The 22,982-nt window shown below is 43.0% G+C and overlaps 1 protein-coding gene across 1 annotated transcript; it reads left to right on the top strand.

Moving 5' to 3' along the window:
- The first annotated feature begins 420 nt into the window (after positions 1-420).
- RNASEH2B (ribonuclease H2 subunit B) lies at positions 421-20,133 on the top strand. The gene is made up of 11 exons (XM_081944938.1): positions 421-561; positions 2,370-2,441; positions 2,820-2,927; positions 4,272-4,348; positions 4,640-4,757; positions 6,778-6,842; positions 7,891-7,996; positions 8,284-8,365; positions 13,820-13,862; positions 18,100-18,180; positions 19,729-20,133. Exons 1-11 carry the CDS (start codon positions 474-476, stop codon positions 19,834-19,836), a joined length of 948 nt encoding a protein of 315 aa, XP_081801064.1. The 5' UTR covers positions 421-473; the 3' UTR covers positions 19,837-20,133.
- The last annotated feature ends 2,849 nt before the right edge of the window (positions 20,134-22,982 follow it).

The raw sequence follows: 22,982 nt of genomic DNA, 5'->3' as shown, positions 1-22,982 counted from the left end.
GCTCTGGCTCGTAGATATTGTAAACACTGAGATTGTTAAATTAATAGCACGTTGTTAAGTGAACAGTTACTTTTTTCAGTGCCATTGTAACTTCAAATGGTCACTAAATGGACTGTTATAAGTCGAGGACTACCTGTATTTCACAGATACTTGCAAATCAGGTCTATGATTCTTTTTCGCTTTCTTTTCCTTCATTTTTCATCCAGGCCCACGCCAAAAACATTACAATCCCGATATATTTGAGACAGTTAGGAAGCGTTCGGGGTAGTTGCACTGCAGCCCCAGAGCATCCGCTTCTACCCTCGGCTTCCCACGCAGGAAGGCAGCTGCCTGTGGCTGGTTTGCGAGCAGCAGTGAGGATATTTTTCAAACCTGACTCGCAAGCTAAGCGGCGCCCGCCACTCTAACCCTTAATACCTCTGTGGTTAGTAAGGAAAGACCGGAGGGAGGCTGCGGCTCTTAACAGAAGCGAGATGCCGGGCGGGAAGGCGAAAGCGCCAGCGGCTCGGGCAGAAAAAAGCGGCGGTGGCAGCAGTCGTCAATGGGTGGTGGTTCTCCCAGGTAACGTTGCCCCAGAGCCAGCCGATCCTGGAGTGTTAAAAGAAGCGGCTCCCTTCCGTGCACGCGGGAGGGCTAATTGCGGGCTGCATTCAAGAGATTGAGCTTTTTATTATGTAGCCTGGAAGCAGCCCGGTCGGTGGTTGTGTGAATGGTGCTGAGCTTTGGGTTAGCCTTCCCCGTTTGCGATCTCTTCCTTCCTACGGCCCGACAACGATCCCGAACCTGCCCTCCAGAAGAGGTGGGCTGGTCCAATGTAAAACGAACCTGTCTTCAATTCAATTTCTGGGACTTCCCAGAAGAGCAGGGCAAGAAGCAATGGATGGAAATGAATCAAGGAGAGAAGCAACATGGAACTAAGGAGAAACTTCCTAACAGTGAGCAGCTTTGCCTTCAGAAAGCGTGGGTGCTTCATCACTGGAGGTTTTTAAGAAGAGACTGGATAGTCACGTGTCATAAATGGTATGGGTTTCCTGCCTGAGCAGGGGGCTGGACTAGAAGACCTCCAAGATCCCTTCCAGCTCTATTCTGATTCTGACTTGATGGGTGCATTTGCATAGGGCTAAAATGCAGGAGGGGGGTCTGCTATTGCTCCCTCATGGTATGTTATTGTTTTGATTGCCCAGTCCAGGGGTCACCAACCTTTCGGACCTCAGGGACCACTAAATTCATAATTTTAAATCTTGGACTGCTAATATGAATTTTTTTAAAAAAGATAAATAGTATTTAGTGCAATATCAAAAATGCAAATAATTTTTCTGTGGACCACCAAAATTTTCTTGCGAACCACCAGTGGTCCATGGACCACCCGTTGGTGACCGCTGGCCCGGTCGATGCTGTGGTCTCCCATCCAGGCCTGATATTGCTTAGTTTAGAACAGTGTTTCTCAAACTTACTAACTTCTAAGGTGTTTGGACTTCAAATCCCAGAATTCCTTAGCTGGTGTGGAGTTGTTTCATCCAATTGTTTGGTGGGATTTAACCTACTAAGTGGTTTCTAAGTGTAAGTAGCAGTGATTGGTGCCCTCTTCCCTTGATTCATCTCTTCCACGCTTATTAGGCAAGCATACATAGGTCAAAGAAGCTTGATGCTTCATACAATCTCCCCTCAAGTTTATGTTCTAGCCAGTTAAACCAGGCACTGAATCCATGTGGTCTCATTTCAGCATCAGTCTAGACCAAATTTGGTAACTTTAAGGCAAATGAACTTTAATTCCCAGAACATGCTGGGCTGCGTAGTTCTGAGAGTTGAAGTTCACATATCATAAAGTTGTCAAGTTTGAATAACACTGGCTTAGAAACAAAGAAGGAACCTGATAGCAAGTTTGAAAACAGTCATGCTCCAAATATTGTATTTCTTCTATTTTTAATCTGAAATTGTGGCACTGATGTCACCTAATTGAGTAATGAAACATTTGCAAGCAACCAAGCTCAGAGAGACCACAAAAGGCTCTATGCATCGGTGGGATCCAGGCAAGCCCAGCTGTCTTCTGAATCAGACTATGACATCAGGATAAAGTGAAGTGGCTTGGCCATCTTACTTCCATGCCCATGAACATCAATGGTTTAGGAAAAACAACGTCTGGGCTTTTCCTTCCAGCCTTATTTATAAGAAGGCTGCCTTCAAGAGGTAGGGTTCAGCCAATAAACTCTTTTCAAGTTTGAAAAGGACAAAAGGAAGATTTCTTTGGTTCTTGGGAGAAGAATTTATATCCCCCAGAACTGACTAGTCCTATATTTACAATCACGGTTTTAAAGGTGTTGTTATAATTTCTCTATGGGTGTCACATTCTAGTATTCTCCCTTTTTCAGAAACTGCAACAGATCTCCCAAAGAAGCCGGGTGCTGGACCTTTGTTTACAAGACTGCCACATCCAAATACAGGCAAGGCTCACACTGTAGAATATTACTTGCTTAATACCATCTGATCTGTTTTATTTCCCTGTGTAGTAATAGTCTTGTCCTCATAATGGTTACTATTATCCTTTTGTCAGCTGAAACTTTAAAAGCTGACATGCTATGGTATACAAGATAACCATACTCAATTGTTGTTTGATTATTTAATAGTGGAATAGTATGAATCATTTCCTCCTATTCCTTTTTAGCCTTTTGTCCATTTGCTAACTTTTCTTTTGCTTACAACTCATACATACGTAAATGTTTTTCTGTAAAATTACAATTGTTTTTTTTTTTTGTCAGATGAGCCTCGGAAAAATATTGCACAGCAAAACCGTAATGTGATAGTGGTTTCTTTCTTAACAGGACAAGCTGCCCTTTATTTATTTGGTAGTGATGCATGCCAGATATTTGAAATAAAAGCTTTTCATGAAGAATACCGCTCATGGTTTATTAGTCAAGAAGTTCAGTATGGTAAGTGGAAAGCTGAACAGCAAATAGATCTATCTGAGATAATGCTATAAGGCAAGGCTGGGAAATCTGGCTTTCTGGATGTATTGTCATTGATGGGAGAGGCTGGGAGTTGTAGTTTAATGTAACATTCCTGGAGTTCCGTATACTCTCCACTTCTCTTGCAAGTCTTTAAGTCTCAATTGCACTTCTTAAAATATTTTCTCTACTTTGAAGTTATTCATATTACAACTTCTTATTTCTTCCACCCCTCATAGAAGTAGCAATTGGGGTGTTCCAACAAAATTGCATTTATTTCATTGAATCATCATGACTTGTATCAAATGTTAAGATGATCTCTTTGCAGTGATTTGAAGGTATCACTATCCACCTCTGGATCTGGTGTAATCTTTATGTCTGGTAGGGGAGAATGAAGCCAGGTTTTTTGATATCCCTTTTCCTCCATGTCTTCATTTCGGTCATGTTTTGAGAAAAGGTTGAGGTCAGAGAAGGGATTACACTTTACATTTTTCAGTGATCCGTTTTCTCTGGTAGCACCTGGGAGAGAGATATTGACTTTTTCCTTAAATCTCATTTCTCTTGAGGTTAGATAGACAGAAGATAGAATTATGGCCTTATTTGTTACTCTGTATTGGGCAAGTTATTCTACTTAGACTCAGGTCTTGGGTTTGGTGGGGCGAATAAATCAAGTTATTCATCCATGATCTCAATTTTTTAAAACAAGTGGAAAATTACTATGACCAAATAGGGCAATTCTGGAGAAATTTTTAGCAGACTATACTTACCTGAATCACAATATCCAATTTATTTCTTCTCACTTTGAGTCACATGAGATCCAGTTTTGCCCTGCAGGTAAATTTTTTTACTAATACAGCAGTTATTTTAACAAAAGTATAGAGGTTTTTATGAAATTTGAGTAGGGTGCTATGGACACTTCAAATTTGATTTAAAAAATGGCTCAGAGCAGGTTGAGCCATGGCCTGCAGCTCTTTAAACCAGCTGCATCTTATCCTGGTTTGCATGATGTTCTTAGAAAGGTAATACATTTTGAAACTGTATTTGATGTAGCATAGCATATAGTCCTATTATTTTTATTTTCCTTTACGTATCTTGTATATGTGTGGAAACCAACAGATATTTGTAATTTGGATGTACAACATATTTCCTATTTATAATATATTTACCCTTTTAAAAACTTTAAAGTCCAAATTTAAATTGTCAAGAATAGATTGTATGTTTTTGACTTTGATGCTGAATCATTGTAGCTTTTGTCCCTAACTTATATGGAAGCAGTCTGGATTGTGGATAGAGTTCCTTTTAGAATAATATTTATTTTTCCACCTTCAGATGGACGTCTATTTTTTGCTACACCAATGGACCCTTTGTTTCTTGTGCTTTTTTACCTCATGAAAGCAGAGAAAGAGGTAGGCAACTAAAATATTTCAGAAAGATGACATTACATTATGTATCTCTGCCCCCCTCCCTCCAAAATATCTATCATTTCTAAATGTCTCAAGAACCATTTCGGTAATTATATTTAATGCTCTATTGCTTTCTTATGTATTAGAACATTTGGCTCAGCAGTAAGATAATCTTATTTGGGAAAAAAAAACTTCCATTAAACTTTTTGGGAGCCATGTTTTGGTTAAGAACTATTTGAATTAATACTTTTATTTTATTTTTTTAAACTGATTGTTCCTCTGCCTCACCCTCAGCAGGGAAAGTTTCAGCCACTGGATCAGGTTTTGGTGGATGAAGAATTTTCTTCCAGCATACAATTGCTACATTGCACAAGTACTTCACAATCAATTCACCACATAGCTGAGCAAAGAGGTACAAAACAAGCGAAAATATTATTACGGTAATTAATGTAGACCTGCAAACTTTAGCTGTTACTTAGGTTAGGCCAGTTGACATAGCCAGCCGTCTTAGGAGCCCCCACAAACCATTCATGCAGGAGCAAAAGAAATGAGATAGACTAAATCTAGTGTCCTGTGTGAATCCAAAGAGATCCCTAAATAAGAAACTATTGAGGTTGCTGACCTAGAGTTTATATCCAGGTTTCTGTCACTTGAAGTGCTACTAGAGAAGAGTTCTATTTGAATAGTCCTCCTGGTCAGAGCCAATACGCTCCTAATTCCCCTAACCCTAATTCATAATTCCATCTCCTATGCTGGGGCGGGGAGGCCTTAAAGGATTACAGGTAGTCCTTGTTTAGCAACTACAGTTGGGATCAGCAACTCAGTCATTAAGCAAAGTGGTCACTAATTAAAACTGACTGATCTTACTTCAGCTTTTCTTTGCTTTACAATCTCTGAAGGTTGTGAACGCAAAGATGGATTGCAAAGTTACTTTTTCTTTTCTTTCTTTTTTATATATAAAGTTTTTTTATTTTTTCATTTTCATAACGTATGACCACATGTATGCTATTACATAGCCAACATCGTATTGTATTATTAAATGTTTGCATCAATTCATCTTACCATCAACTCCCCAAAACAATAATGGGCTCTTTTGCTCTCCATACGCCATATTTGTACCTTATCCATCACTTTCTTCTCCCTCTCTCCTCCCCCACCCTACCTCCTTTCTTTTGAAAAAGTTACTTTTTCATTACTGTCATAACTGCAAACTATGAGAACTACCTGTATAGGAATTAGGGAATAGGGCAGGGCATCTGGTAGTTTTTGTAGGCAGTCTGCAAAAATTGCTGCCTGTCCAGTGTGCTACTAAATAAGAAGCTTTCTATGGACGAAAGGAGCTCATCTATTTTTAGGAGGCAACTTCAAGATCCAGCCCATGCTATTCATATTTCTTGAAATGTTCTCTATAAATATATAAGCATTTGCTCTAACTGTATCTACCATATTTTTTGGAGTATAAGACGCACCTTTTTCCCTCAAAAAAGAGGGTGAAAATCTGGCTGTGTCTTATACACTGAGTACAGCATATTTTGCCTCCCGAAATCCTGCCCCCTTTGCAAAGTGACCGTGCATAGCCTTTAGGAGGCTTCCAGAGTGCTCCTGGGGGCTGGGGAGGGCAAAAATGAGCAAAAAACAGACCATTTTTTGCTCATTTTTGCCACCCCAGTCCCCAGAAGCACTCTATAAGCCTCCTAAAGGCTATGCACGCCCTTTTTTTGACAAAAGAACAGGCCTGTTTTCACAAAAAATGGGCATTTGGGGGAATTATGCAGAGTGCAAAAACCTTTTCTTAAAATTTGCCTCTTCAAAATCTGGGTGCGTTTTATACTCCGGTGTGTCTTATACTCCAAAAAATATGGTAATAAAAAGAGGTATCAAACTCAGTGCCAGAGCCCCTGCAAGATTGTGAAAACATGGTTCTGAATCTCTTAAGCAGTGTTTCTCAAACTTGGCAACACTGAGGTGTGCGGACTTCAACTCCCAGAATTCTCTAGCTAGAATGTCTTGTTGAGGAATTTTGGGAGTTGAAATCCACACGTCTTAATGTTGCCAAGTTTGAGAAATACTGCTCTATAGGGCTGCTACCAGTTGTAGTGAAATGTCCTGGTTTCCTCAGCTCTCATCATTTCTGCCCCCTATTAACACAACTATTCTGAGGATACTGTAAATTGTAATACAACACAGCAGAAAGGCACTATTCACAAAAGAAAAGTGTTTTAGATAACACTCAGATAAATTGACTAGACTATGGTTTGGATTTAGTATTAATTAAGTGTGTGTATATTCAAGGTGTGTATGCATCACCTCCAAAATATTCAGTGATGTTGATAAACTTCTCCAGATACTGAAATACATTTGTATTTTGTCTCAATTACATTAATGCACAGACTAAATATATTTTCATTATTTCTCTTTCTCTTTATTCTCAGAAATAGGTGGTAAGAAATTTTTTAGATACAGTGAGAAGAAAACACTGACATGGTTAAATAAAAAGGTATATTTTTTCTCTTATCACCCATTTTAATATTAAGTATAGCATTTCTTTCTTCAATGACATGTCGATTGCATAATACAATATTGAAATATAAAGAAAATATGTAATAGTTATAACTGGAAAACACAATTATGTAAAAAATTGATTTTAAGACATATTTTCTTTCTTTGTATAGAGAAAATGCTGGCCATTTCATATATGGTTTTTATTTGACTGCAGTTCTTGACTGAGGGCTGATCTTGCTTCTTGGGACTTATTTTTTTGCCTTTCAAAAAGTTCTAACTTAGCATTAGACTGTATATTTATAAAATATCATACCAAGGACTCGGATCCACATGTCATCAGTTTCAGAGTTTTATAGTTGTTTCAATATTGGCGACTTTAGGGAATCTGAAAAAAATGGTAAAGCTTTTTAGAACACAATGATTGAATTAAATTGGACAGAATGCCCCATAGTGGTTTCAGTAAATATTTACAAATACATCCACTTTTTAATCTATAATATAATACATTATTTAGTTCAATTTAGTAATAGTCTAAAAAGCAATAGGCATGGGTCCTGTAACACAACTCTTACTTTTTTTAAAAAAAAAAAGTTTTTTGTACAGTTTCAGGAAAGCAGTTGCAGAGAAATGGCTGATATTAGCATAATTGTGCTAGCTTTATTCTTCCTACCATGGTTTGATTTCTATGGAACAATTTTGTTACATTAGGGGAAAATGATTTTGATATTGCAACTTAATGTGCATTAATCACTTACTAAAATGTTTATTTAGTTGAGTTCTACAGCTACCTTTCTTAATGCAGTGATTCTAACAGTAATGTGTACTATGAGTATAATTCTTCAAAGTCTTCTGCTGAACAACTTTAATAGGAATATTTTATTCTTTAAAAAAATATCATTGCCTGAACAGATACCATTTTGATAAGTGTCTATGCTTCCTATCCCTATGACAAAGATGACATTTGCTATGAAAAAAAATTAATGGATTTCAGTGTGTGGCTTCAAACTTTGATTATGGTGATACTATTTTGTGGCTTTTGCTAGGTTAACCAACTGGTGAAAGTATTGAAAGAAAATAACATACCTGTTGGTGGAAAAGTACAGGCTGCTACTTTTATCAGCAACAATCAGGCCAACAGTGGCACAGAAGGTAAGGTAACTACATTTGTTGAAGAAAGCTTTTTAAAGTAAAATATACTGCTTTGCCTTCATGGACTTTGATTTGTGGAACTTACTTTTGGGTTTTACTTCTCTTTTTAATCATTGCCAGAAAGGGACCCTAGCAAAATCATTTGTGTTTTGGTTTGTTTGTTTTTCCAACAACTAGGAGGAGCTGATAAAGAGGGGGGGGGGAGATGAATAGAATTAGCACATTTGGGACCCCAGGCTGCTAAATAAGATGAATAACATGCAATATCTATTTCATTTATTTTTCAGAAGATTATATTTGTTATGCTCATGGCTTAATATCAGAGTATATTCCCGAAGAGCTAAGTGCAACATTAGCTAATTATTTAAGGTGAGAATTTATTTTTTTTCAAACTAACTGTTTCAAGGAAGAATTTTCTTGACATGCTTTCATTGACTAATACTGGTTTGAAAAACATGCTTAAGTAGTTTATTTATTTATTTATTTATTAATCGTATTTATAGACCGCCCCTTCTCCCGAAAGGGACTCGGGGCGGTGTACAGTCACTAAAATGCGTTATAAAATACATACATAAAACAGTTAAATAATTAAATACGTAGGTGGAGGAGGTTGCAAGACTGTATATAGAATAATAAATATAGTACATTAAAAGCTTATTAAAACCCCAAACCCAATTAAAATGAATAAATCCCCGGGAGGTAAAACTAAGAAAGTGCCAGGCCAGCTGATTGAAATAGGTGAGTCTTTAACTTTTGCCGGAAGGAACGGAAGTCGGTGGTAGTTCGAATGTCTGGGGGGAGGTCATTCCAGAGGGTTGGGCCCATCACAGAGAAGGATCTACTCCTAGGTGTCGCCCGCTGGCATTGCCTAGCAGACGGCACCAGGAGGAGCCCCTCTCTGTGTGAGCGGATAGGTCGCAGGGACGTGTGTGGTAGGATGCGATCCTGCAGATACCTAGGTCCTATGCCATGGAGCGCTTTAAAGATGGTAATCAGTACCTTGAAACGCACCCGAAAGGCCACAGGTAGCCAGTGCAGCTCGCGCAGGAGAGGTGTTACGTGGGAGTAACGAGTACTTCCCATAATAACCCGCGCGGCTGCGTTCTGAACTAGCTGCAGTCTCCGGATGCGTCCCAAGGGAAGCCCCATGTAGAGGGCATTGCAGTAGTCCAGGCGAGACGTCACCAGCGCATGAGTGACCGTGCGCAGGGCACTCCGGTCCAGTAGGGGGCGCAATTGGCGCACCAGGCGAACCTGGTGGAACGCCCCCCTTGCCACGGCTGCCACATGGTCCTCCATTGACAGCCGGGCATCGAGGAGGACGCCCAAATTGCGCGCCCGCTCCACAGGGGACAGCTGTTCGCCCCCTATGGCCAGCGATGGGGTCAGCTGGCTGAACCGAGGCGCCGGTACCCACAGCCACTCAGTCTTGGAGGGGTTGAGTTTGAGTCTGTTGTCCCCCATCCAGACCCCGACGGCTTCCAAACACCGGGACATCACTTCGACAGCCTCGTTGGGGTGGTTTGGGGTTGAAATATACAGCTGAGTATCATCAGCGTAAAGGTGGTACTCAACCCCAAAACCTCGGATGATCTCGCCCAGCGGCTTCACATATGCATTGAACAGGAGAGGCGAGAGGACCGACCCCTGTGGCACCCCACAAGTGAGTGGCCTCAGGGACGACCTCTGCCCCCCTGTCAACACACATTGCTTCCGGTCGGAGAGGTAGGAGCCGAACCACCGCAAAACGGTGCCTCCGACTCCCATCCCCTCCAACCGGCGCAATAGGATACCATGGTCGATGGTATCAAAAGCCGCCGAGAGATCTAATAGGACCAGGATAGAGGAGCAACCCCTATCTCTGGCCCTCCAGAGATCATCAACCAACGCGACCAAGGCTGTCTCAGTGCTGTGCCCGGGTCGGAAGCCGGACTGGCGTGGGTCTAGATAGTCGGATTCGTCTAGGTGTCGTGGAAATTGCTGCGCCACCACATTCTCAACAACCTTCGCCACGAAGGGGAGGTTGGAGACTGGACGATAATTAGCTAGCTCCATTGGGTCGAGCGAAGGTCTCTTGAGCAAGGGTCTCACCACCGCCTCTTTCAAGGCGGTAGGTAAGTATCCCTCACCCAATGAGGCGTTCACCAGGCCCAGGAGCCAGCCTCGTGTCACCTCCCAGGCTGCCAGTACCAGCCAGGAGGGGCACGGGTCCGTTAAACATGTGGTAGGTCGCAGCCGTCCACGCAACCTGTCCAAATCCTCGGGGGCAACAGAGTCAAACTCCTCCCAGAATGGTCTCTCAAGACTCGCTGTTGGCAGCTCGTCTGGTCCACTGACGGAGGCCCACCCGCTCCGGATCTGATCGATTTTGTCCTGAAGATATTCTCCAAACTCCTCTGCTCTACCCTGTAAGGGTGTCTCCCGCGCCCCCTGCGATAAAAGGGAGCGGGTCACCCTAAACAGGGCGGCAGGGCGGTTATCCGCGGACGCAATAAGAGCAGCACAATGTCTACGTTTGGCCGCTCTTATTGCCACAAGGTAAGTCCGCAAATAGGCTCTTACCTGTGTTCGGTCAGATTCGGAGCGTGAGGACCTCCACCTGCTCTCTAGACGTCTCCTGTGACGCTTCATCACCCTAAGCTCCTCAGTAAACCAAGGAGCCCGGGTGGGTCGATGCCGCAGGAGAGGTTGCAAAGGCGCAACCCGGTCCAAGGCCCCAGTCGTCGCCCTATTCCAGGCGGTCACCAGGTCCTCGGAGCGGGAGCGGGACAAGGCTACAGGAATTGGCCCAAGCTCTGTCTGGAATCTATCAGATTCCATCAGGTGCCTGGGGCGGTACCAGTTTATAGAGTCTGGTTCCGCCTCCTCGCGGTGGGGGATAGCGCCAGGGAAGTCCAGCCGGAGGGATGAGTGGTCTGACCATGACAGGGGCGTGATGACTAAATCCCCTATTCCCAGATCACTCGTCCACTGTTCAGATACAAAAATGAGGTCCAGTGTGTGGCCCCCTTCGTGAGTGGGGCCCTGCACTAATTGGGTCAGGTCCATGGCCGTCATGGAAGCCATGAACTCCCGAGCCACCTCGGAAGCCGCTCCCGTTGACGGCAAGTTGAAGTCCCCCATGACCAAAAGTCTGGGAGTCTCAACTGCCGTCGCTGAGATTAGCTCGAGGAGCTCGGGCAGGGCTGCTGATGCATAGCGAGGAGCCAAGTATACAATCAGCAAGCCCCACTGCCTCCCTGGGCCCCAGTTCACACCAAGGGACTCACACCCGGGTATCTGAGGGACAGTGAACTCCCTCGGCTCTAAACATTCCCGCATAACCACCGCCACCCCTCCACCCCTACCCAGGGCCCGAGGCTGATGGAATGCACGGAAACCCGGTGGGCACATTTCCACGAGGGGTAAACCACCCTCGTGGCCCAACCAGGTCTCCGTTATCCCTGCAAGGTCTAGCTCCCCCTCTGAGATCAACTCATTAATGAGGGGGGCCTTGTTGGTGACAGACCTTGCGTTGCAAAGCATCAGCCGCAGGCCCTGGCTCTGTAGGACCTGTCCACCTAGACTGCAGGGGTTGGTGCAAGCGACCGGGCGTAACCAACAGCCGCGGTCTCCCAACCGACCTTGGGATCTTATCCTGTCCTCGCATCCCCTCCTCCCCGCGACCGTTGTAATAGGACAACCCTCTGCTTTAGTGACCTTTATATTCCCCCCCTCCACCGCATCCCCGTCCTTCCTGGACTCACCTGTCTGTCCGGCTCTGGCCCTCCTCCCGGTCTGATTAACCCTCCCCCCCACCCTGGGACCCCCTAAAAAAGATAAAAAACATTTTACTAAAAATCCCCTTAGCTTCCGGTTCCTGCACCTCTCGGGGTCCACGAACCCGTCCTCGAGGCGGGCCCTTGAAAGAGCCAAGGGCCAAGCCTGCGAGAGAGGGGCCTCCCGCAGGCGGAGCAAGTCTAACCTCGAATACGTTATTAAAAGTCCCAATAGGGTAAGGTACTGATAAAACAAAGTTGATAGGTCATAGCCGGCAGGGCTAGGGTCTCAATGAAGGACCAGAGTCTTAAAGTCTAGATGGTAAATAATAGTAAGTAATGTCTGGATGGTAACTTCAGAGGAAGATGGTAAGTAATAGGTGGTAAATAGATGGTAAATAATGTCTAGATGGTAACTAGATGGTAACTTCAGAGGGAGGGGGGGAAATGGGAGGTAGTCAAGTGTCGCAAATGGTGGGGAGAGGCAAAGATGGTAAATGGGAGAAAGATGGTTCAAATGGCCCCAGGTGAATAGAAATTCCTTAATGGGTGGGGGGGGCCTTCTTGTCCTGATTGTTTTAGGCTGGGCAGCTGCTCAGACCTGTCCATGGCTCCAAGTGCCTGCTCAGGCTGCTCAAGCCTGTCCATATCCCCAAGCCATGATCTCCAGTGGCCTCCAGGCTCCAAATCATCCCCAGCCATAATTCCAGAGCCTCACCGATGTCTTTGGTGCCTCTCCGGTGCTCTCCGGCACTCCGTTGCTCCTTCCTTGTTCCTCCCTGTGCCCCCGATGCTGGTAATGACCCTCCGGTGCCTCCGGTAGCTCTCGGGGGGCTCTCCGGGGTTCCTTCCCTTTGTTCCTTTCTCTTTTTGCTTTTCGGCTTTTCGGCTTTTTTAAATTTGCCGGCGTCAGCGCTGCCCGTCGCCATGTTCACAGGCTTCTTCCCAGCCGATTGCCGCTTACAATCTTCAACTGTGTAGTGGAGCCTGCCCTATTTCCTTGCCTGTCTTCCATACAGCTGCTTTTCTTGTCCACTTTTCCAAGTTGGGAGTATACTGTTCAGTGAAGCAAATTGGGTTAAACAGGACTCCATAGAATGGTGGGGATATTCCCCAAAACAGCAGAAGCCTGATTTCTGAAGTTCCTTGTCAGACCCCAAAACCAGGAACGACATATGGTGCTTCTTCCAAGCACAGTTATTTATTGTTCCACACCTGTAGACAGAATCTTGCTGAACTGAAATACTCTACTAACTACATTCAAGCATAAGCTCTAAGAACTATGAAGGAGGAGCTGTCTTCATCCTCTTTCTCTCACACAGTATATCCGGTCTGACCTGCCTCTGATTCCTCTGGAATGCATCCCCTCCCTCCTAGAAATTCTATATTCTATCACAATTCCAGAGGGAAGTTGTATAGGAAAGAAGGGGTACCCCAGTTTGCGTGTGTGTGTGTGTCCATGTTTTAGCCCATGTTTTGTCTTTGCTACTTTTTAATCTTTGGGATAAGGTTCACATGCTTGAAGTATTCAGTGCAGGACTGATGCACTAAATACATAGTGAAGACTTTGAAAAATATAGCCATATAGCTGAAAAATGGTTCTCAAATAATGCTCTTAACATTTGTTTTCACTGAGATGAGTTAGTAAGTGTATAAAAACATATTTACCCAGTTAGGTAGCTGACCATAGCTGATCTTGAAAAAGCTTTAGTTCGGTCAAATCTAGTTAATACTTAGAAGATGGAAGACGGTCAGAAAATATCGCGATTGGAATAGTGGGGGGGAATCATCTTGGTAGTAGGCAATGGCAAATCATTTCTGTATTGCTGTACTGTTAAAAAAACCATTAGGACATGTCCATAAAGTAACCAGGAGTTGAACTTGACTCAAGGAAAACTTCACAGTCTTTCACATTTTGTTCAATTGTTGATGAATACGTTATAATTCTGTAAATTAATTTCTGTGGAAAACTCACAGCAGAATTCATAATCACATGATTAGGTGAAATAAATACCCTGAGGTAATCACATAGCTTTAGAGTTAACTTGATCTTTCTGACTTCCAGCCTTCCACAAGGTACAGATCTTCCAACAGAGCCAGCATCAAAGGTAAGGACTTCTTAAGACAGGCCGCTTCTCAAAACTTACAACCCTGAGACATTCAGAGGTGCTTGGATTCCAAATCCTTGTGCTCCATTTCTGTAGCCATTGGTCAGAAATGGTGGTAATCATAATCTAGTAATATTTGAGAAAACCCTATTTAGATCCACCCTTGGTTTAGATGCTGCTCACTGATTTTACAGCAGGACTGAAAACAAATCCTGGCTGTAAAAGAACTACTTTGAATTCATTATTGAAGTGGAAGATAATTCTTGAAATATTTATTACCTTTGTTATAAAAAGACTTTGCTTTTTCAAGCATATAGGTAAGGTCAAGTTAGTTATGCAAGCTGCTTCATCAGGCAGCAGTGAGATTTTCAGCTGCTGGGCATCCTTGTGTAAAAATACACTTTAAAGCAGGGGTCTCCAACCTTGGCAACTTTAAGACTTGAGGACCTCAGTTCTCAGAATTCCTCAACCAGTTTGCTGGCTAAGGAATTCTGAAAGTTGAAGTCCACAAGTCTTAAAGTTGCAAAGGTTGGAGACCCTTGGTTTAAACAGTAGGTTCAGTCTTACCCTGACATCTAATATGAGCTCATTATGAAAATGCTAAAGCCTTAGGAGAATTAAGCAAGAATAAAACCTGAATTATTTAAAAAGCTTTAATAATAATAATAATAATAATAATAATAAATTTGGATTTATTAGCCGCTCCCTTTCCAAGTAGGACTCGGGGCGGCGTACAATGGAGCATATAACATAAAATACATAACAACACCAAACGTACATACATACACAACACATATACATATACACGGAGGAGGAAACAAATTACATCAATAGACAGTTAAAAATCTACTTTAAAATACCCCAATTGTAAAAACCCAATAAAATTAATATTTAAGAACAATTTAAAAAACAGTTTGGAGGAATGGGAAAATTACGATTGCGATTGAGCCAGGCCGGATAATTGAAAGAGGTGGGTCTTCAGCTGTACACGGAAGGAGCGGAGATCGGAAGTAATCCTGATGTCACGGGGGAGGTCATTCCATAGGGCTGGGCCCATCACAGAGAAGGCTCTGCTCCTGGGTGTCGCCCCCCGACACTGTTTGGCGGACGGCACCCGGAGAAGTCCCTCTCTGTGTGAGCGAATTGGTCGTAGGGATGTGTGGGGCAGGATGCGATCCTGCATATAACTAGGCCCTGTGCCATGGAGCGCTTTAAAGATCATAATCAAAACCTTGAAACGCACTCGGTAGACCACAGGCAGCCAGTGCAGCTCGCGCAGGAGAGGTGTTACAGGGGAGTATCTGGTCCTCCCCATAATCACCCGCGCGGCCGCGTTCTGGACCAACTGTAGTCTCCGAGTGCATCTCAAGGGAAGCCCCATGTAGAGAGCATTGCAGTAATCCAGGCGAGACGTCACTAGCGCATGGGTGACTGTGCGTAGGGCATCCCGGTCCAATAAGGGGCGCAATTGGCGCATCAGGCGAACCTGATGGAACGCCCCCCTTGCCACGGCTGTTACATGGTTGTCCATGGACAGCCGGGTATCCAGGAGGACGCCCAAATTGCGCACCTGTTCCATGGGGGCTAGTTGGACGCCCCCGATGGCCAGAGATGGAAGCACCTGGTTGAACCGGGAGGCCGGAAGCCACAGCCACTCCGTCTTGGAAGGGTTGAGTTTTAGTCGGTTGCCATCCATCCAGACCCGTACGGCCTCCAGGCACCGGGACATCATTTCGACGGCCTCATTGGGGTGGTTCGGAGTGGAAATGTATAGCTGAGTATCATCAGCATACAGATGATATCCCACTCCAAAACCACGGATGATCTCGCCCAGTGGTTTCATATATGTGTTGAACAGGAGGGGCGAGAGCACCGATCCCTGTGGCACTCCACATGTGAGTGGCCTCCGGGTCGAACTCTGCTCCCCTCTCAACACACGTTGCGTCCGACCAGAGAGGTAGGAGCCAAACCACCGTAAAACGGTGCCTCTGACTCCCAGCCCCTCTAGCCGGTGCAACAGGATACCATGGTCGATGGTATCGAACGCCGCCGAGAGATCTAATAGGACCAGGATAGAGGAACAACCCCTATCTCTGGCCCTCCAGAGATCATCGACCAATGCGACCAAGGCCGTCTCCGTGCTGTGCCCGGGTCGGAAGCCGGACTGGCGCGGGTCTAGATAATCATTTTCCTCCAGGTGACGTGGGAACTGCTGTGCTACCACACTCTCTACAACCTTCGCTAAAAAAGGAAGGTTGGAGACTGGACGATAATTGACTAGGTCCGTTGGGTCCAGGGAAGGCTTCTTGAGCAGGGGCCTCACCACCGCCTCTTTCAAGGCGGCCGGTAGAGACCCCTCACCCAACGAGGCGTTCACCAGGCCCAGGAGCCAGTCGCGCGTAACCTCCCAGGATGCCAGTACAAGCCAGGAGGGACACGGGTCCAATAAACATGTGGTGGGTCGCAGACGTCCACGCAACCTGTCCAAATCCTCGATGGCAACCGAGTCAAACTCCTCCCAAAGCGGTCCCTCAAGACTCGCAACGGGCGTCTCTACTGAACCACTGAAAGGGGTCCATCCCATCCGGATTTGAGCGACTTTGTCCTGTAGATAATTCCCAAACTCCTCTGCTCTGCCCTGTAGAGGGGCTTCCCGTGGTCTCTCAAACAAGAGGGAACGGGTCACCCGAAACAGGGCGGCAGGGCGGTTATCTGCAGACGCAATAAGAGCGGCGCAATGTTGACGTTTGGCCGCTCTTAGTGCCACAAGGTACGTCTTCAAATAGGCTCGTGCCTGTGCTCGGTCAAATTCGGAACGGGAGGATCTCCAACGACTCTCTAGGCGTCTCTTGTGGCGTTTCATCACCCTTAGCTCCTCGGTAAACCAAGGTGCCAGGGTGGTTCTTCGCCGCAGGAGAGGCCGCAAAGGCGCCACCCGGTCTAGGGCCCCGGTAGCCGCACTATTCCATGCGACTACCAGGTCCTCTACTCGGGGGCGGGTCAGGTCCACAGGAGGTGGCCCAAGTTCCGTCTGGAACCTATCCGGTTCCATCAGGCGCTTGGGGCGGAACCATCTAATACCTTCCAGTTCCGCCTCCTCGCGGCGGGGGGTAGCACCAGGGAAGTCCAGCCGGAGAAGTGAGTGATCCGACCATGACAGGGGAATAGTGTCTAGATCCCCTATTCCCAGATCACTCGTCCACTGGCCAGAGACAAAAACAAGGTCCAGGGTGTGGCCTCCCTCATGAGTCTCATTGTATCTCATGGAATTCAAGCTGACCCCTAAACTAATATGAGTGTTCAAGAAATGAAGAATATGTTTTGTTTTGAACTCAAGCCAAAATTGCACCTAGAAGTTCAGCCAATCTATGTAGGATTGGCTAAGGATTAGAAGAAGCAAAACTCTGAAGTAATTTAAATATTCTGAAATTGTGTGAAAATAAAACCGTATTAGATAATTCGGCTATTGGAAACAATAGAATTCAGAACATGCATAAACCTGCACAACCACCAGATGGCATTAAAGAGATAATTTTCAATTACAGCAGCTAAAATGTAACACCTGGAACAATGGTGTTTCTGTCCCTATCTGGAACAGAAGATCTAAAACATAGAATTCATGAAAAAAACAACTGAAAGCCATGAAATGGTTCATGGATAAACTGTTTTGCATATTTTTTGGCTACGCAGATATGTATTTTCAGGTGGCAATGTAGTACGCAGTCCCAAATTCCAGTTGTGTCATTTCATGACTGTCTCATTTAGGTTTTTTTTTTTGACAAATGTCAGAAGGATAGCAGCACTTTCAAAATCCACACCTCAGCTTTAGATTTACTAATTAATCGTCAAAGATTAGATCATACAGTGATACTTCATATTTCCCTATGGTGTATGCAGGGATGGGCTTCAAAAATTTAGCAAGGGGTTCTCTGCCCGGTTGTTGGGTGGGCATGGTGGGTGTGGCCTAATCGGCCTCCTGCACCACGACAGGGTGTTTGCCCTCCCCGGGCTTCGATGGCTTTCTACAAGCCTCCGGGAGGGCGAAAATGGCCTCCCCAGGCTCCAGAGGTCCTCTGGAAGCTGGGAACAGGCCCGTTTCTGGCCTTCCTGAATTTGCGATAGACCCTAACCCTCCCCGAGCCTCCGCGCACGCTCTGTACTTACCTGCATCTTTAACTGTGAAGTCCACAAGCCCAATGTGTGCTTTATGACACAAATCACTCTTTGAACATTATAGAAAAGGAAGCTGTCAGATGGTCCCGTGGAAGCTGAGGAGGATTATACTAAATTCAATACTGGTGATCTGAAAAACAAAAAGGTATGTATTTTTGTGTTTTCTTGCCTCATATTTTGTCCAATAGTAAGATGGTCTATTTTTTTAAAAAAAAGGGGAGGGAAACAGGGCAACTATTTAAGCAAGTGCGAGCTATAAGACATCGATAGAATTCTGCATTTCAGAATAGTGTAGACAGATTAACTGTCAAAACAGCTAGATAAAATATTAGGAAGAGTGGGGAGAGAGAATTAAAAGTACTACTTTTTAAAGAGCTGATTTTTAAAAAATATTTAAAAGCATGGTTTCTAGAGGTTTAAATTGCTTTTCTACAGGATTCCCTTTTATCATAATGTAGTTTGTTTGATTTTTGGCTCAGTCTGGTATTTGAACATTGCCGGAGGGTAAATGTTGCCTTAGTGCGATGTGCACAGTACATTGCAATAGTGGCATTAATATATTCAGTGTTTTTTCTAATGGTGCCAGGTTTTAGTTCTGCAAGCATCTTAAAAGGGTTATTTTTGGAAAGTGCAGCTCAGTACAATGTTTCCCACAGAGATCAGCGGGGCTTGGAATATTCTTGTGATACCGATTTAGTATAAAACCAGAATGTCACATAAAAGTACCAGTAGAGGACATGAAAAGTAGCACAGAAACTGAAAGCACTGGCTAGACTGCCCACTTAATCTGGTCTCCTACCAAGTCAATGAACTGAGAGTTGCAAAGAACTGATTGATTCCTCACAAGCCAGATTTCCTACGCATGTGGCTGCTTTGATATGCATAATTGTTGGTGTTAGTAGCCTCTCATTCATGTTGTCTACTTGACAACATGTCTGTGAAGAATCAGTGTAAATCTGTTTTTAAAAATTGTGTGGATTAGAATAGTATTTTGTTGGGAGGGCCGGAAATAGGTTCATTCTTAGGAATGCTAGAGAATTACAATTTCAAATTTTAGCTATATGTGTAGCCAAAGATTTGGCTAGCTAAAATCAGTGGAGACAATAAAGCCACCTTCTTGCTAGCTTGCTCAGGTCTCATAACTATCCAAGTCTGTCAGGTTTCTAAATAGCATTCAAAAGATGCAGCCAACTTTTCTTCTGGATCTTTGGCATGCCAGTCTATCTATCCAAGCTTACTATTGCCTTGGTGAGGTATTTCCTCTGATAAGTATTTTAATTCAGTTTAGTCACCATAAGTGCTGATTAACAAATTAATAAATCAAGATTGAAGTAGAAATTTTATTCTGGTGTTTATGTCAGGCTTTGTTTCATGATTATCAAAATCATGCCAACAATGTTAAAGATTATATATCGATCTTTTCAGGAGGTCACGTGGTTTAGGAAGAACATGCTTATATTTGATTTTTTTTCCACAATGTAATCTGAAAAATGATGTTTTTACACAAATTTGCTTCTCAGATCATTTACTGATTTGTTTAAAACTTTTAGTTAATTCTTTGGGGTTGGCGTGATTTTTATAATGACCCTCTGAATAAAATGTGTGAGGGATTCTGTGCAATTACCATTTGAGTCCTGTATGTGAAAAGAATTGAATCCTAAACTTTGTGCTGATGTTTTCTTCTTATTTTCAGGCAAGCAGTAAAATGTCAGCTGCACAAAAAGCTTTAGCGAAAGTTGACAAGAGCGGCATGAAAACAATGTCTTCTTTCTTCAGACCAAAAACTACCACACCAAAATGAAGGGAGGCGGGTGCTGTTTGGTTTAGTAATTATCTTAGTTTTTTTTTTAATGAAACTCAAGCTCCTTATAGCTTTCTTTCTTTCTTCAATTTTCCCCTCTTAAGGCATAAGTAGAAATCTACGATGCTGATATGAATGTAATCAAAGTTATTTTTTTTTAATTTGTGTTAGGAAAACTAGGCCCAGTCATTTGCTACAGATAGAAATCTGTCTTTATATCATGATTACTGAAAAGTCACAGTATAATGCAAAGCATACATTCATCTCTGAATAAATTTGTACTTCTCGTTTTTTAAATTGTTAATGGTTTTTGGCTGAGGGAAATCTTATGTGTGTCTTCTTTGTATTTTAAAAACTGATTGGGTATTATTGTTGTTGACTGTTTATTTTTCCACACTGGTAACCAGGGTGATCAGAGTCTTTGCTTACCGTTTTAAATGATGAATGAATTGAGGTATTTTTTTCGAAACTGGGAGAGTTTTAAAGATAGTGTTTTAAGGAGAAGCTGAATCTATCTATCTATCTATCTATCTATCTATCTATCTATCTATCTATCTATCTATGTACTATTTTATTCTATTTAGTCTAGTGTATTTAATTATTTACCCTCTTGAAAAAAATACTGTGTGGGTAAGACCTCGTTGTGTGTGTTCTGCTGAGATACAGCCTGTTGTGCCTTACAATTGCTTCTACCGTACTGCCATAAAATGGCTTCTAGTGTACAGCGCTGTGGAGTCGCCATGGTAACGGCTTCACAGTACTCCACAAGGGGGCTCCTTCTGGTAAGGGGGGAAATCCAACATTAGAAATTAAGGTGGTATCACTTTTCTTGATGCTTCTGGGGGCACAGAGAAAACATTTGTAACTAATTTAATTGTCACTGAAACCAGGGCTTTTCCTGTCTAATAAAGGATTAGGATAAAGAAATACCTGGACAACGCCGGGTTATCAGCTAGTTGTTAATATAAAGCTCATCAATACAGGCAGCCCTCAACTTATGACCAGTTGGTAAAGGACCATTCAAAGTTACAATGGACTCAACAAACAATTATTTATAACCCATCCTTGAAGTGATGACTGCAGTATCACTTCTGTGGTCATGTGCTCACATTTTGGATGCTTTGGCAACCGGCTTGTATTTATGAGTGGTTGCAGTGTCCCACAGTCACAACAAAATTCACTTGTGTTGTCTTCACAGTCCCAAGTGAACATGTGATCAAATTTTGTAATGTTTTGACATTGTCAAACAAAATGTCCATTGGATAAGCTGGATTTGGACTTTTGACTGGGTGGTTTGCTTAATGGCCACATTACTAGCTTAACGATGGTCAAATCAATTTATTTGTGGAGTTGCAGGGAGTGCATTCCCTTGTACTTTGTGGAAGGAACCCCAAAGCGTAGTGTTGCCTTATTCAAAGTAGATAGTTGTTTTTTTCCTGGGAAAAAGGTTCTATGTTTTCTTCAGGCGGGTGGGTGGATTACTTTTAGCGTGACAGCATCTGGTATATCCATTTCCAGAATGGAATTTCATCTTTATCATCTTTGCTTCCTTTTAAATTTCGTAAACAATTTTATGTTTTAATATTTAATTGTACACTGCTAGACTCCTTGTATGAGGGAAATGGGTGATTTCAAAATGGAATGCATAAACAAACAAACTGCAATTCCATACTATGGACATCAAAGGATCATCAAATGGTAACAAGCACACAGATTTCCTCTCAGGAAATGCGAAGTGAAGTTAACCACTCTGATATCAAGTCAACCTTACATTCCCTAGTCAGGGAATAGGATTAGCCAAGACTCAGGGCAAATTATGAGTCAGTTATAGAAAGAGCCAAGAATGGTTTGTTTCATTAACTGTTTAATGACAAACAAGATATCTGTGGTGTGAATAAATGGCTCTTATCCAAAGGATTGTGGCTCTATCTTGAAGGAGGGGGTTTCCAAAATCTGTTTACATATACCCTGTTTCCTTGAAAATAAGACTTTCCCAGATAATAAGCCCAATTGGGCTTTTGAGCACATGTGCTAAAATAAGCCCTCCCTGAAAATATTGAACATATCAGCAGCCATGAGGTGACCATGCTAGCCCCCTCCTGCACCTCAAAAATAGTAAGACCTCCCCAAAAATAAGGCCAAGCGCTTATTTTGGAGTCAAAAGAAAACAAGACCCTATCTTATTTTTGGGGAAACACAATATTTCCAAAATTTCCATTCTGTCCCCAGAATTGGAAATTCAGCTTGCAATTTCTGAAGAGTACCAAAGAGGAAGACTTTTCTGTTCCCTGAAGTAGATAAACATTAAGACCAGATTTCCTTCCCTATTGTATTACTTACAATAAAATATAAGCTCTCTCTCCCAACAGCCGCCACATTGTTAAGTCTTACCAGCAACAGAATAAGGAAATATTCGCAGATTCTTGGTTTCTCCCATCTTTGCAGCTGCATGTATGCTCAAAGGCAGGGAAAATGAAGCTTCCCTTTATATAAACCACTTTTTAAAAATATGTATTGTTTATCATAAAAAGTAAAACAAAACAAAAACAAACAACAAAAACAAAACATACATTCAACACTAGCATCATCAACAACAAAAAAGTATACAAAAGAAGAAGAAAAATTGATCAAATAAATTTAACATATAGGATCCACCCTGGCTGGGTGCTGAAAAGAAAAACAGTAAATTCTGTGTGTGTGTGAGAGAGAGAGGGGGGGGAGGGTGGTTAACGGGTTAAGCTAAACATTACTCTAAATCTTAAATTCCTGTTAGCTATCTGTAATTGTATTTAGCAGATAGAAAATCCACAAGTGATTTCCAGTCTCATAAAACTATCTAGCCCATCATCTCTAAGCAAAGCCGTTAATTTCACCATCTCTGATAATTCAGTCAATTTCAAAATCCGTTCTTCAACAGTTGCAATCCCTTTTAGTTTCCAGTGTTTGGCAAGTATAATCCTCTTACTATGCGAAGGAATAGCACCCCAAATTATTCAATTGGCTTGTCCATCATATCCAAAAGAAAAGCTTCCGGTTTCATTAATATTTGTATGTTAAATATTTCTGCATTGTCATCATTATGTTTATCCAGTATGTTTTCACATATTTGCAAGTCCACCACATATGATAAAATGAACCTGGATTTT

The sequence above is a fragment of the Natrix helvetica genome, assembly GCF_964273705.1.
Source record: "Natrix helvetica genome assembly, chromosome: 2".
NCBI classification, from domain to species: domain Eukaryota; kingdom Metazoa; phylum Chordata; class Lepidosauria; order Squamata; family Natricidae; genus Natrix; species Natrix helvetica.
This window is presented reverse-complemented; position numbering and strand designations above follow the sequence as displayed.